Raw genomic sequence first — 15858 nt, 5'->3', positions numbered from 1 at the left:
TGGATGCTGCATCATGGGATAGCACTGGAATGGGGTGAGATGATGTGGGATGGCATTGGATGGCATTGCAGGGCTCAGCAAGAGCATACAGCCTGTTAGACAACATGGCACAGCACAGCCAGGACCTGCAGCCCCTCACCCGGGACAGCACAGCACGGCTTAACTCGGCACAGCCAGATTCTGCCCCAAGGCTGCCCTCATCCCCCTGGATGCAGCAGCAGCCTGGGGTCCCCACGGTGGCTGTGTATGGTGCCTGGGCTCTGCCTGCGCTGCTGCCCTATGCTCACTCAGCCCCTTTTTTATAGCAGAGGGGGCTGAGCCTCCTGCCAAGGGACACCCATGTGGTAGGACAGCCCCATTCTCTCTGGGGATGCACAAGGGACCTGTGCAAGGCAGGGACAGGGAGCTCACCTGATCTCAGAGCTGGACAGAAAAAGAGCATGAAGGACATTACAGGGAGGGCAGTGGAGCCATGTGAACACTGCAGACAGGGCAGGGCATCTCTGAGCACATCACAGAGAAGGGCAGGAGGGCCCTGAGGACACCACGGGAAGGACTATCAGCTCTTTCTGTCCACTTCAGAGCTTAGTGTTCCCTAAGTCATTAGCGGCCTTTAGGGCTAGGATGGGAAGCAGCCTATCCTACTTGCTGTGAGCATTTTTCCCCTACTTTTCTGTCGTGGGAACTGGTGCAGGCAGGGGATCACCACGGTGGCCCAGGGCTGTCAGTGGGTGACAAATGGCCTTTTCTTCACTCCCCAGGGGAGTGTTCCTGCAACCACACAAGTAGACAAGTAACAATATCCAGGAAGGACAGGTTGTCCTGGATGCAGCACCCACAGAGCAACTGGTGTTATCCTCTCATGGCAAAGCCCACAGACAATGGAAAGGGATGGAAACCCAGTCCCTTAGGGTCACTGTGGCAAGGTTAGTGGGACAGGAGTGCCAGCACATCAGTGAGGAACACCTGGGGTTCCCACCTCCATCCGTATCCTGTTGGCAGCTTCCAACAATAGCAGTGATGTCCCAGTCCAGCTGGCAAGGAACAAGAGCAGGCACTGAAGACAGCACAGCTTCTGACTGGACTGGTATTGCTTTGATGCATCAATACTGTTCCTTAACCTAGGCAACGTGCCTTCCAAAGATTGGAGTTCAGTCTGTATAAAGGGATATTTCTGATTTCTCCTTCACTCTGGGCTGTACCACCTCAATAAGTCTTGTATCTGATAGCTCAGCTTTCATCAGCTTCTGCATGGATGTAGCTGAGGGCTGAGAGGACAGTCCCTGGTCACAGACATTTCGCCTGCACCACTGTTTTTCAAGGCTGACTCAACCCCAGTTTGAGCAGCAAGTTAAATTGTTCATTAACTGTTTCCTACTATTATTCACCAGCCCTTATTTTTCACAACACCCTGAACGTACATGGGTTTTTAACCACAGCCCTGATAATTTTTGACTTCTTCAGTGCTTCCTGCTTTGGATTTCTTCCCTGCCTGTTGGTTGCCCCCACTTCCTGCTGTGCCAGGGCTCAGGCATGGCATTGCAGAATTTAGTCCTGCTGATGATTGCGAGCTCCAAGCCACTTTACTCTCTGATGTTTGGAGGGCACAAACCCCATGGAGACATCTCAGCACTCAGCTGAGATCAGCCAAGAAATCTACCTGCTTGAGCACTGAGCTGGACCCTGAACCTGTGAGATGACCCACAGGGATTGTTAAGTACAGAAAAAACAAAGATTATGTGAACAAATAAACAATATTTTTTGTGTTATGCTAAAATAAACCCACACCTGTGAAGGAGCTGTGGGCTGCCATCAGCAGCACGGAGACTTTGTGTTGTCCATCTGCAGGATCCAGCAGGAGCCCCCTGCACCGTGGTGATGGTGAGGGGGTGATGGAGAAAGGGTGATGACTGCCTCTCCTGTCCCCCACAGCCTTCCCAGACTGACCTTACTTGTTACCCCAAACACTGGCAATGCTCTGGGCAGCACCTGCTTGCCAAAAACAGTCAGAGCAAATGGCAGCTATGTGGGAAAACACAACTTGTTATGCATTTGATTTCTGAAACAGAAAACACTGGGGCAGGAATGTGCGGCAGCCAGCCAGCTCTCTAGACAGAGATTTCTTCCAGGCAGGGTGCAAGTGGGCTGTAGGACTCCTGAAGGGAGGAGAAGGGGCTGTGGAGATGCCAGCAGCTGAAATACATTGCTCTCCAGAGTGGATAGCAATGAGTTTTACTGTCAGAGATAAACCAGGGCTCAAAGGTGAAATTTAAGAGAAAGCAAAGACTGAGAAAAATAAAAATAAATATTGTTTATTTCTGAGACATTGCAAAGAACTGCCTTGTCTCCAGTATACAAAAAGTATTGTTTTCTGGTGAATGGCTCCATCGGCTTTTGCTGTGATGACTTGGGGAACAAAACCATGTATTTTAGGAGACTGTCATGAAAACCATTTAGAAATGGGTGAGAAACTCTGGGCTGAATCCATTCACTTCAGCCTCCTTGGCCAGCAACAAGTATAACGTAAGGGGAATTATGACAATATGTTCTTACAGTTATCTAAGAATCCCTGTGTAAATACAATTTTGTCACTATTAAGATCCAATGTCCCAGATATTCAGTGAATGCTGGCTTTTCATTAAGTAAATAATTCTCTTCCAACACAAAAAAGGTTGTAAAAACAACAGCTTAACATGCACATCAGACCTTTGCAGACCCATCAGTATGGGGCTGGGGGGGATGGGAAAGCTGAATCCCAAAATAATGTAGGGTGGTTGGTGAGTTTGCATGAGCATGCCTGGTGAGGAAGAGCAGGGTGAGCTGTGTCATGCAGCCAATCCTGAGGTCACCAGGCTTAAGGAGTCTCAAAACCTGGACACAGAAGTGATGTAGCAAAGGGCTGATAAAACAGACAGCAGCTCCATAGAGGGTTTTCCCCACTGACCATTTCCCACCAGTCACTGATCAGCAGGAGCCAGGGCCTCCCCGCAAGGCGCCAGGGGAGTGGGAATGGACATTTGCAGCACTCAATTCTGGGAATGTTTGCTGTAATTACTCCCTCTTATGGCTAGGAACCACAGATTTGGAAACACTCATATTGCACAACACCCTGGCCAGAGCTTCCACCCACCCATCTGGCAGCAATAAAAAGGAGAGGGAGCAGGAGCATCAGCACAGACCTGCAAGGAGCACATCCCCAGATATATCAGCTGTCCACCTGCTGCAGAGATGGTGCAAGTAACTCCCTTCCTCCTCGTGCTCTTCTTGGCCCTGGGGGCTCATGGCCTCTCTGTGGAAAAAAAGGTACTGTGAGGGTGGGATGTACAGGGTGGGGAGGGCAGGGGGCTGTAGATGCAGGCACCAGTGCTGAATTCCCTGCTCTCCAGTGCTCCCTGCTTGGGCGCTGGGTGAATGACCTGGGCTCCAACATGACCATCACGACCGTGAATGGAAATGGTGTCTTTGTTGGCTCCTATCACACGGCTGTGACAGCCACCTCGAATGAGATCCAGCTGTCACCACTGCAGGGATCCCTGCAGAAGAGCCCTAACCAGAAGAGCCAGCCCACCTTTGGCTTCACCGTCAGATGGAGCTTTTCAGGTACTTCTTTTCCAGACTCCTTATGGTATCCTGAGCCTCCACTGCTCTCCCTCTTCTGTTCTTGAAGTTTTTCTGCCCTCCCTGCAGTGTCCTTGCTGATTCCCTGCCTTGCCCTGCACTATCCCCACTGCTCTCCCTCTCCCCTCCCTGGAGCTCCCCCATCCTTGTCCCTGGAGCTCCTCAGCTGCTGTCAAGTCCCAGTCCCAGGGTGCAGGAGAGGCAGCAGGGGCTGAAGCCTGCATTGTCTGCCCATCTCTGTGTGACACCCCAGCCCTCTGAGTCCTCCTGCCTGCTTTCCCCATCCCCTCTGTCCCCAGAGCTGGGGACAGCAGGGGTCTACTGTCCCCTGTGCTGGGGCAGCCACTGACCTGCCACCTTGGCCATGCTCCCCTCCACCTCCTGTCTTGTCCCCACAGATTCCATCACTGTTTTCACGGGCCAGTGCTTTGTGGATGAGTATGGAAAGGAGGTCTTGAGGACCATGTGGCTTCTGAGGTCCCATGTGGAGAGCATAAAAAATGACTGGAAAGCCACCAGGTGAGCCCCCTGTCCCTGCCCTGCACAGGTCCCTTGTGCATCCCCGACAGGTTTCGGCTGTCACAAGTGGTTTAGGTTGCTTGCAGAGCCACTCTCATAGGTGTTGGCAAAAGGAGGTTTTAATATCTGTTTTAAAAGCACAGCTTAACGAATCTCGATGGCAAGGTTCACTTGATTGCTTTGTGCATGGGTAAAACACAGAAAGGAAAAATACCATTCCCTGGGGTCCTGCCAAGGTGCAGATGTGGTGCGGGAATATAGGGCTGGGTGCGTGTTTGGACACTGTCACGTCCCTCCCTTACATCTCCTGTGTGTCCCCACAGGGTGGGCACCAACGTCTTCACCCGTCTGCAGTCACAGGAGTGAGAGTCGCAGAGGGGCCTTCCCAGGTCAGCAGCAGCGCCAGGGGTGTGCCCCTGCTCCTGCAGCACCACATGCTTGTCCCAATAAAGCTTTGCTGCAAACACTCACAGTCTCCTGTCACGTTGTTGCAAAATGTGGGATAAGTAAAACGTTTCTTAAAAAGGTTTGTTCCTTGATGTTTGAGGTTTTTTTATGCTTTCAAGCCTAATCAACAAGAAAGGGCATTTAGTCTGTGAAACTGAGAGCAGCAAACAAGCTCAAAGCTATGTCCAGGCGTTAAAAAGAGATCTTACTTGATAGAATTGCCTTATTATGGTTTAGGTCTTGATGGGCTTTAATGATCTCAGATCGGGGTGCAGGTTACAAAATTTGGGATGAACAATATACCACTGGTAATAGACACAAAGAGTGCAGAATTTACAGGACACTTGGTAAAACCCTCAAGATAAGAAAAAAAACAATAAAGACAACTGGATCAGGAAAAACTCAGTGCTGAAGCAGCTCTGACTGGGTAGAAAGTAAATTCTGGCAGGGGTAGATCATGACTTATGGCCCACTGGGTCAAGAAACCCACTAACTCAAGAGAAGAGAAAGGCGGAGCCTGCAAATTAATTAGCATCAGATGCAAGAGAATTCTTAACCAGCAGGAGAGAGAATAGTAATTAATAAGAGAACTAAATAACTCGTAACCAATTGTCCTGGTTCAGGGCAAATTTGGGAGAGACCCCCCAAAGGGATTCCTCTAGAAGGCAGATTCAATTGGCATCCCCCCAACTGTTTTGGGGAAAAAATACTTCCTTGGAGAAAAGTGGGAAAAAACTGTTTATTAAACAAGAAAACTTAAACAATATTAAACATTGAAACCTCTTGCTGATCCAAAAGAGGGACAAACTCAGAAAAATCCCTCCCTGGGCTGCAGCTTGGTTCACTCAGTCTCTGATCAGTCCCTCCGGTGCTGGAAATGCCGCAGCCCTGGCCCGGCCTGCTGGGCCACAGGTGCGAGCTGCCGGTGCTCTTCTGGGTGTTCAGTCCAGAGCAGGTTTGAACAGGTCCAAAGAAAAGGGAAAAAAAACACAGTCCAGGGAACTTTGCCTCAGCTAGCTAAAACTAACTAAAAAGCAAAGGCGAGCTCTGTCCTGCTGTCTGTCTGTCCGCAGACAACAATCCAGGAGGAGGAATGTGGAGGAGTGAGTGCAGTTTCTGAAAACAAACTCTGGGCTTCTTCTCCCCACCTTCACTCCCGGAACAAGTCTTAAAGGTGCAAAACTTATTATTCAGTATAAACAGAACAGACAATTGGGGATAAAAGCATCATACAGTCAACCTAGGACAACAATGAACATTAATGCTTTTGTTTGCTAGATGTGTAAATAGCAAAATGTTTTGATAGTTGGTGTGCTTGATCTTTGGAATAACACTGAGGACTCAGACTTGTGGAACTAAAATAAAAAATTAATGTCTGTCTTGGGCGTGTAATTACCGCCTTGTTATGCACCAGGTAACAAATGCAATTTTTCTGGACAGCTCTGTCCTGGCTCAGCACAAACATTCCCAATATCCTCCATGGTATCTTTCAGTCCCTTCTGTCACCACACCCGAGGCCTCATGAGTGTCCCCTGCTGTGACCCTCTATGGCACAGAGTCCTTCTTTGCAGCCCGTCCACCCCACCATGATCCTTGGGATTCTCCCCGGCCCAGGGGAACAGGGAACACTGCTCCATTCAGCCTGGAGCAGTGCCCAGTTGCCCATCTCCCATTGGGTGTTGTTCTGGTTTGAAAGCAAAACCAGTGAGAGACTCCAAGTCAGAAATACAATTTATTGGGAAAGGGGAAAACAAAAAAAAAACAAAACAAAAACAAAAAAAAAACAACAACAAAAAAAAAAAAAAAAAAAAACAAAAAAAAAAACCAAAAACAAACAAAAAAAAAAAGACAAAAAATACACACAATGATACAAAAGGAAGACCACTGGCAAAGTCAGAATACAACCTGACACCCACTTTGGCCAGCGTGCTGGTAGCAGTCCAAATTGGAGTGGCAGATGTGGTTGCTGTGTCTTCTCGGAAACCTGTGGCAAGGCTGCTTTTCTGTCTAGAAATCCCTGGATTTATCCAGGTGGGAATGCCTAGCTTCTCCCCCTGGGCGGAGCATCTCACAATGGGCTGATGTTATTCTGAGTCACAAGGTGTGTCCTTAATCACCTGTTAAACAGAACTGGCTCTTGGAGAGTGTTATCTCTGAGTCGTGTGGCAAGACATTGATGGGCCTATTAACAGGAGATAAGGAAAAGTGTCCAGATGCAACTGCTACTTGGATGGTAATAGGAAACATCTTGGTGCTCAGTCTTGGACAGGTGTCCTTTGGCAGGAGGCCCAGTTTCGGCGGCCACTGCCTGGCCACAGCCCCCTCTGCTATAAAAGGGGCTGGGCGGTCACGGGCAGAGCCCGGGCACCATACACAGCCACCACCACCATGGGAACCCCAGGCTGCTGCTGCTGCTCGCCCCGGCCCTGCTCGTGGCCTATGATGCTGCATCCAGGGAGGTGAGGGCAGCCGCGGGGCAGTCTGGCCGTGCCCAGCCGTGCTGTGCTGTCCCGGGTGCAGGGTGGAGGGTGAGGAGCTGCACGCTCTGGCTCTGCCATCCCTGTGGGGCACTGGGAATGACCAGGGGGCTGCCTGCTCCTGCTGTGCTCTCTGGTGCCATGCCGTGCCCTGCTGTGCTGTGTCACTCCAGGCTGTGCTGTGCCACACACTGCTGTGCCATGCTGTTATGAATGAATTCAGTGAATATTTGTTGTGCCCCCATGTTCATTCCAATTGTACCCCCCTTGTTATGTCTCCCACTGTGGATGTCTCTCCCTGTTCATTCCAGTTGTGCCCTGGTTGTAATACACCCCCCCGTTTGCTGCTTCTATATGTCCCCCCATGTTCCTTCTGACTGTACCCTTGTTGTAATACCCCCCCCCCGGTTGTTATATGCTCCCCCATGTTTGTTATGGACAAATTCAATTGGGGAGGCTAATTATAGATAAATCAATTAACAAGAATTTATTAAGCAAGCGGTATTAAGCAAAAAAACAGCGCTGGGCGGCCGGGGAGTCTCCACTCTGCCACGGCGCGCCTTCCCCCTTTGACCTTTTTGTTTTTATAGTCCCCCTTTTTTTTCGGTTGACGTATTTTCTCTCGATGTACTCTGCGCCGGTGCAATTGGTTGCTAGGGGGTCCTTTTTCTCTCTGCCCTTGGTGGTCATAGGGATGAAGGCTCCTTATCTTCTTTGCCGGTTGTCCTTGGCCTAAAAGTTAGCTTGTATATAGTTAGTTACACAGTCTTCTGTGCTTGCTGCATTTGCACAATTCTTAAGCAGAATACTTGTTGTTTATCAAACCACCCCCCCCTTTTTTTTTTTTTTCCTCTTTCTCTTCTCACAGTCTGAAATTCTCTATTCAGTTTAAATTCTTATTTTCTTTCAATGTTCGTTTTAATGAACAAAGACCTTTTTATTACAATGTTCACTAGGGTTGCATAATACCCCCTGTTACCCCTTGTTAAATCCCTTTATTGTTACCCTCATTCAGTCCCTCGGGCATTGCCTTCGCTGCTCCCAAAATGGCGGCCAGAAACAACCTCGGCAGTATGCAAATGAGGTGAAGAACAGAATCCACCAAAAGGGCCTAAAAACACCAAACTAACGTGGAAACTCGAGGAACCAAGTGACTAGACCTAGTGGGAAGAGTCCTCCCATGCCATCAGAGTTCTGGAGGTCACCACCACCTGAAAGTAGCCAGACCGAGATGAGGACCCTAGTCTACGAGCCACTAATCGTCTTCCTAGGCACGCCCTCGAGGACGGAAGCCCCAGTTCTGCTGTGAAGCACAACTGACCACCTCCTCCTCTGCGTCGCCGAAGGGAGCAGCGACGGCCCCCTCGGGCACCCACCCAGAGCTGATCACCTAATAAAGGCCTTTTAAAAGGAGCTGGTCTCCTGGCCCTTAATTTACATCAATGCTGTCCTGTGCCATGCTTTGCACCCCCGGGGCACAGTGTGCAGGGCTGACAGGGTTGCATGTCTTTACCATGCTGTGTTGTGCTGTCCTGTGACACCCCAGCAGAAAGTGTTTGTCCACTCCTCTTGTGTCCACCAGTGTCCATGACCAAGGAGACTCTGCTGTCCCCAGGGGTACTGTGGGCCTCCTATCCCTGCTGTAGGGGGGTACCCAGTACTCCCAGCTCTGCCCTGCCCTGCTCAGGGAGGGAGATGCACTGTCCCTGCTGGTGCCCATGTGCTGGTCTCAGCTGCCACACAGGTGCCGGAGCCCTCCCCGGCTTGGGGAGACTCCGGATGGTGGTAAAGTCTCTCCTCCAACCCGTGCCTTCAAAGAAAGACTCAGTAGTCTTCAGTCGTCCGGTCTCAAGGCAGTTTATTGCATGTTATCTCAAGGCACACAGACTCCCTGACATTGTCACTGACTCTGTCTGTCCCCGTCTCTGGCTGTCTCCCGTCTCCCCTCCCCGAGGGGCTGGTGCCATCTTTTATATCACATATTACGTATTAGGTGTTTACAGTTTTTCCCCAATGTCTACTACCTATATTGAACAGTGACTTTCTACTCTAAACCAATCTGTGAGTGCCAACACCACCAAGAACATGGAGAATAGGAAGAAGAAAGAAGGAGGACAGGGCACGCCCAAATCCCTCCATCTTAGAACTTCTGACCCCCATGTACAAAACTCAGACCCCCCTGTACAAGGCCTAAAACCCCCCTGTACAGCACTCAAAAATCCTACCTTTCACTTTGTGACTACTTCTACTATAATATCTAAACTTTTGTGATTTCTTGTTCTTCCTGCAAGGTTGGTAAATTGTTCCATGGGTCAAGCTCAAGACCACAGGGGTCCCTGGCCACCTGCCAGGGTCTCAGAGGCTTCTGCCCTGGGCCCAGAACATCCAAGAGTGTCTGAGGGACACCTTGGGTTCCGACATCTCCCCCTCCTGTTTGCACCAAGAAGACCTGTCTTGCCACTTTGTCCATGACCCGCCGAGTGCATAGAAAAATGCACGGCAGAACAAGCAGGAGAACTAGAAACCCTATAAGAATATAGAATGCTATCTTCAAAAGCTCCCTCCAGAATGGTGAGAGACTAAAAAGGTTGATGAAATCATCCCACCATGATCCTGTAACCTTTTGCAATTTGTTGATGCTATTTTGCATTTGTCTTATGTTTTCATGGATAGATTTCGAATGATCAGACAAGTTCATGCAGCACATTCCCTCAAATTCTTCACACCCATGTCCGTGTGATAGCAGCAAATAATCAATTGCCGCCCTGTTCTGAAGTGTTGCTTGTCTCGCACTGTCGATATCTGTTAACATGTCGCTCAGTGCAGAGGAAATGGCATGAGTGTGTTTGCTCAACCAACACGCTATGTGGTCCAATTGTGTCAAGGCCACCCCCGATGCTGCTTGGGGTGAGAAAATTGCTACTGCAATTCTCCGAGCCTTGTCCCAGGTATAAACTTCATCATCACAATTTGGGCCATATTGTTCAATGGATCTTATTTTTCTGTGTGATTGTTCCCTCAAAATTTTCAAATTGGGTGTTATCAATGAGAGTTCTCCAATGCTGCATGGACCTCCCCTGATTTTTGCAGGGATAGCAGGCCAAATTCTGTCCCCGCAAATTAAGAAGTTTCCTTTTGGTAAAACAGCTGAATTCTGGAGGGATAGTTTGCTCATCATCTTGGTGTAATTGCACCAGGATGATGCATTTCTGTAAAAAAGCTGGTTTGGAGTGACATCTATCGTGTGGTTATCTGTCTCTGTCACTCCCGATGGGTTGAATATGATGCAAAATTTCATTCTTGTTGACCCAAAAATGTCCAATTCCTGGGGTTCAAAATGAGCCACAGGAAGGAACTGTGTCCAGACATGCCATCCTTCCATAGGATCCGAAAAAGATTTCAGAACCTTTGGAGGGATGTTTTTTGGGATCGGCCATTCCTTCACCGGCACACCTACCAAACATGTCGAGAATGGTTTCCCTGGCCTTGAATGAGTCAGACAAATGCTGTCCAGACCTGCTGCTTTTGCCAAAGTTTCCCACACATTTCCCTTTGGCTGCCTCATGGGAAAATGTGCCCTATTGCTCACGGCAACAGGCAAAAGAATGAAGCACATGAACACTATCTGTCTGAACCCCATGCCCATGTCCTCACTCTCTGCGAGAAACCTTGCAGTGCAGCAACACCCGAATGATACTCGAGTCCCAAGAAGAACCCCAAGTCTCTGAATTATCAATCGTTGTCTGATGAGATGTTTGCAGCGCCGTTGTCTGCCTTCGTTTGCGTGCCCGTGTCTTTGCTTCTTGGATCTGCGTCCGCCCTGGTATCTGGCTCTCAGCTCCTCCAGGGATCTCCTCCATGCCTTTTGCCATACAAGAGCCTGGGTGTCTGTAAGAACTGATGTTGCAAGATATTTAAGATCATAGGGTGTTAAATCATACATACCAAAAATGCTCTTCAACATTTGTTTGAAGTACGGTGATGACAACCCGTTGTCTCGGATGGCTTTGGCTAAGTCTTTGATCGCACCACGATCCAGGCGTTCCCACCTTGGGTTTTGTCCCTGAGCATCATAGCTCACTGGCATCATGATGTTTCCCGAGCCCTGCAATAAACCTTTTTCCTTTTCTAATTCTGCTCGAATGTCCTGCCAGTCTAGCTTTGCGTTCGGTAAAACTGGAAATTTTGTGGGTACTTGCCTGTAGAGTGGAGTTATTTGTTGTGATCGAGGCTTTGGTGCAGTAGAACTCACCGACATCTGTGGCATCTGCAAGGATGAGGGCTGGGTGATTGCGGATGAGAATGGAACGTCTGCTGCAGAAGAAAACACACGGCTGCCCTGTATTGTTTGAGAAATTTTCGAAAGATGAGTCAGCAGCTCCGAATGTGACTCCAAAGCTGTGGTCAGATACTGTAAAAGAAACTCAACAACTCCTTTTGATATTATAATTGACTCTCCCTGACGTGAGGAATCAGCAGACCTTAATGTTGGAATTGTCCAGACTGGGATACCCTCCGAAGCAGTAATACATACAGTATCATCCTGTTGCTGCGCCTCAGCAGGAGTGTCCTGAGTTTCATGCCGCTCTGGAATCAGCGGAGGTTCCTGCTGTCGTGCAGGTGTAGTCTTCCTCGCCCTAGACTTCTTCTTATATAAAACTGGAAAAAAGTGTTGCAATGTTACAGACCCACCACTGGGTGGCGCGATGGCTTGGGCAACCGGCTCCGGCAAAACCTCTTGCAATATTGCAGTCCCGCCACTAGGTGGCGCTGTCGTCTGACCGGCTGAGGTCGGCACTGCAAAAGACTCGGACGTTTGTTCCCCTATCTGCATCTCTGATAAATCCCTGTGCAAATCTTGTAACAATTGATTTACACTTGCAAATCCCGCAGCCTGGGATGTCGACTCTCGCTGTATCAACTGCTTCAGCTTTACAATGTCTGAGACTGGCCGGGATTGGCTGTGCGCATGAGTCGATTGCCGTGGGAACGGTGTGGAGGCGGTGCCCTGGCAAACGCCTGCACCCTGGACACGCCCCACCCCTGCCTGCGTCACCACGGGGGTGTGGACGCTCCCGCCCCGACCCTGACCGCGCCTCCTTGGTCTTTCCAACGCAGCCGCGATCTCGGGAGCGCTCTCATCCTCCCCGAGACTGACGTCGCCACCTTCCCGATCCCACTCCGGCTCTGATGTATCCACCCCATACTGCCCATCACTGGGACATGCTTCTCCTGACTCTGCGCCAACGCCCACAGCCCGAGCGCGTCGCTTCCGTCCCGTCTGCGCCCGTGTCGCGCCCGCCGCACGCGAGGTGCCCTCCCCCGCCCCGGCCTCTGGGTTTCGCTTCTCCATCCCACGCATGCGCGTTGCCGCTGCCGCGAGACGAGCCGTAGTTTTTCGCTCTGTCTCGGCCTGCTGCCTGGCCAACGCCGCTGCTGTGGTTTGGGAGCCTTCACCCTGTGCCTGCTGGGCGGCTGCCGCTGCGGCAGCGCGGGCTCTCGCCATGGCACGCGTCACGGGACCCTCGGGACGTACGACCGCCGCGCCCACATCCCCCGCCTTCTCACTGGTCCCCTTTGCCCTCACAGTCCCCCCCGCTCTCCCCGGCGCCGCGAGCTGTTGCAAACTGCCCGCCGCCGCTGCTGCGAGAGACGGCTCCCCCTCCTCTCTGGGTTCTACATTCCCATCTGCACCTTCCCCAGCCTGCGCTGCTACAGCCCCCCCCCCTGTGAGTGTAGACTCGGGGTACTCCCGATCTCCTCCCTCACCGAGGGTGACAACTATCCCCGGCTGATCTGCAACCGACTGAGGGGTTTCTGCATCGGAGGACCCTAGAGATTCTGGGGGTTCAGGGGAATCTGAGGACCTGTGGGAATCCGGGGATCCTGGGCGTGCTGAAAAATCATCCCCTTGCTTTTCCACGGGAAGCGATTCTGCTTCCTCTTGATCTGTGGTGAAGAGAGCTGCCCCATGCTGCTGGCTGGGCAATTCTCCCTGTGCTCCTTCAGGAGCTTGAGCTATTTGGTGTGAAACAAGAGACCCCTTGCCGCGTTGTGAAAGCGACTCTAACATTATTCTCGCGGAAGGTAAAAGTTTTGCGGCATTCTTATCTCTTTTTGTGGCCAGATAATGCAAATGCCTATTGATCTCTTGCCAGAAATTTGGTTCGAACAAGAGATGTGTCTCTATGTGCGGGTAATTACACCGCACCCACAACAACAAAGCTTTTAGCTCTTTTGGAGCCATCTCCACAGGATGTGTGGATGCCACCCTCTGTAGGGCTGACAAAACTTGGATCTGCTCTTGGGAGTATCCCCCCCCCATGTTCTCAATCTCAACCAATCTCACCAAAAACCGAGTCAGCGCAAGGTCGGTCCGGAGATGATCCTGATTACTGTGCAGCAGCTCACAGGCGAGAAATTCCAGGCGCGCTTCTGGTTTTTCTCCTCTCCGGGCTGTCCTTGGGATGATTTGTTTTGGTGAAGGTCAGGATGTTTCGTCTGGAGCTGTCCGCTCTCTCTCTCTTCGGAGTCCTCAGGGTGTGCCTGTTTCTCAGGTGGAAGTTGGAGGTCGTCTGATAAATTAGTCTCTTGTCGGTGCCCACCCAGGGACGCCAGATGCCGGAGCCCTCCCCGGCTTGGGGAGACTCCGGATGGTGGTAAAGTCTCTCCTCCAACCCGTGCCTTCAAAGAAAGACTCAGTAGTCTTCAGTCGTCCGGTCTCAAGGCAGTTTATTGCATGTTATCTCAAGGCACACAGACTCCCTGACATTGTCACTGACTCTGTCTGTCCCCGTCTCTGGCTGTCTCCCGTCTCCCCTCCCCGAGGGGCTGGTGCCATCTTTTATATCACATATTACGTATTAGGTGTTTACAGTTTTTCCCCAATGTCTACTACCTATATTGAACAGTGACTTTCTACTCTAAACCAATCTGTGAGTGCCAACACCACCAAGAACATGGAGAATAGGAAGAAGAAAGAAGGAGGACAGGGCACGCCCAAATCCCTCCATCTTAGAACTTCTGACCCCCATGTACAAAACTCAGACCCCCCTGTACAAGGCCTAAAACCCCCCTGTACAGCACTCAAAAATCCTACCTTTCACTTTGTGACTACTTCTACTATAATATCTAAACTTTTGCGATTTCTTGTTCTTCCTGCAAGGTTGGTAAATTGTTCCATGGGTCAAGCTCAAGACCACAGGGGTCCCTGGCCACCTGCCAGGGTCTCAGAGGCTTCTGCCCTGGGCCCAGAACATCCAAGAGTGTCTGAGGGACACCTTGGGTTCCGACACACAGGGACTATGCCGTGGGACACATATGCCACTGCTGGTGGGGGGAGGGAGAACTGTGGCTCAGCACTGCCCAAGCCACCCACATAACCCCCGGTCCCCAGCGTGACCTGCAGGGCCTGTGGAGTAATCAGTTGGGCTCTAATATGACCATCTTGGACATGAACACAGCTGGGACCTTCTCAGGCTCCCACCAAACTGCAGTGGCAGCCACCAACAAGCAGATCCTGGTGTCACCCTTGCGAGGGCTTCAGCAGCATCCCAGTGCCAAGAGACACCCCACCTGCGGCTTCACTGTGCAGTGGCAGTTCTCAGCTCCAGCAGTGACAGTGATTCTCTGCCCATGCTGGGAATGGGTACCCCCCTGTCTGGTGCCCCAAATCCCCTCTGGCACCCAGAGGAACCCTGGCTGTGGGCACAGATTGGCCACATGCACACATTCGTGCCATAGGAAGTGGTAGTGGGAGAGCTTGTCTGTGGTGGGTTTCAGGGTTGTCTGGAAGAGGTGATGTGGGCGTCCATCTGTCTGTCTAAGCAGGGCTGATGCCCAAACTCTGTGTCCAGGTGATATGGAAGCAGTCCACCTGGCCAGTGTGGCAGGGAAGTCCATCTCTCTGTCCAGGGCATGCTTGTCTGTCCATCTGCCAGGACCAGGTTGCCCAGGCTTCCCTGTCTTAAGGTGCAGGCTCTCAGCCCGCTCTGCCTCTCTCGAACCTTGCCAGACTTCACCAAGTGCTGGCGGGGGGACAACAGGGAAGTGTTTTGGAAGGGCTGGAAAAGATGAGGTTGGGGGACAGTAGCTGGGTAATTCTGCTTCCTGATCATGGCTTCAGGCCTCAGCAGGGGCCTTCTTGCCTGTGTACCCATTTGGGACATTCACAGTGCTGGGTGGCTCCAGACACCACCCCCAGTGTGGGGCAGCAGGACACCCCAAACCTGAGGGTAGGGGTGAAAGCTGCATGTTTGGCAAGCCAGAACTCTCACCTGGCCTCATCTGATGTCTCTGCATGCCTCTCTGCCCCATCTTCCCTTCAAACTCCATTTCCAGGTATTGCTCTGGTTGGGAGTCTCGGTGCTGCATTCACATATGGGGGAGAGCTGGCTGCCAGCCCTCACAGAGGGAAATCTGGGGTGTTGAGGTGGTCCAAAATCCAGGCTGGATGCTGGGGGGATCAGGAGAGAGTCCCCCTGGGACTCCAGGGGGAGCTACTGGGCAGACCGGGTGGCTAAAGCCAGATACTAAAGGCGTGCCTGTTGTATATATGTATAGATGTATATATGTATATTTGTATGTTGTACAATGTTCTTCCCACTGACTGGCTGTCATATGATCAGCTGGGGGGTGGAACAGGATACAGATCCTTTCTGGTGTTCATATTCACTCGATGTTATCTGAACATTAACCTTTATCAGCTCCATCGGAAAGGAAACAAATCAAACGAGGGCCTGATGCCCTTTGCACCGGGGTCTGACACTAAACCTCACTAATCCATCATTTCAGCAGC

At 51.0% G+C, this 15858-nt stretch overlaps 2 protein-coding genes across 2 annotated transcripts; one reads left to right on the top strand and one right to left on the bottom strand.

Annotated features, from left to right (window-relative positions):
- The first annotated feature begins 3167 nt into the window (after positions 1-3167).
- On the top strand, positions 3168-4598 carry LOC128781927 (avidin-like). The gene is made up of 4 exons (XM_053931963.1): positions 3168-3303; positions 3387-3600; positions 4017-4137; positions 4461-4598. Exons 1-4 carry the CDS (start codon positions 3229-3231, stop codon positions 4501-4503), a joined length of 453 nt encoding a protein of 150 aa, XP_053787938.1. The 5' UTR covers positions 3168-3228; the 3' UTR covers positions 4504-4598.
- Positions 4599-8902: 4304 nt separating this feature from the next.
- LOC128782340 (uncharacterized) lies at positions 8903-14348 on the bottom strand. Its single transcript, XM_053932620.1, has 2 exons — positions 11314-14348; positions 8903-10958 (listed from the first exon to the last, which is right to left on the bottom strand). Exons 1-2 carry the CDS (start codon positions 13384-13386, stop codon positions 10896-10898), a joined length of 2136 nt encoding a protein of 711 aa, XP_053788595.1. The 5' UTR covers positions 13387-14348; the 3' UTR covers positions 8903-10895.
- Between the last annotated feature and the right edge of the window lie 1510 nt (positions 14349-15858).

The sequence above is a fragment of the Vidua chalybeata genome, chromosome Z (assembly GCF_026979565.1).
Source record: "Vidua chalybeata isolate OUT-0048 chromosome Z, bVidCha1 merged haplotype, whole genome shotgun sequence".
Lineage (NCBI taxonomy): Eukaryota > Metazoa > Chordata > Aves > Passeriformes > Viduidae > Vidua > Vidua chalybeata.
The sequence above is the reverse complement of the archived record's forward strand: the minus strand, read 5'-3'. Positions and strand labels throughout refer to the sequence as shown.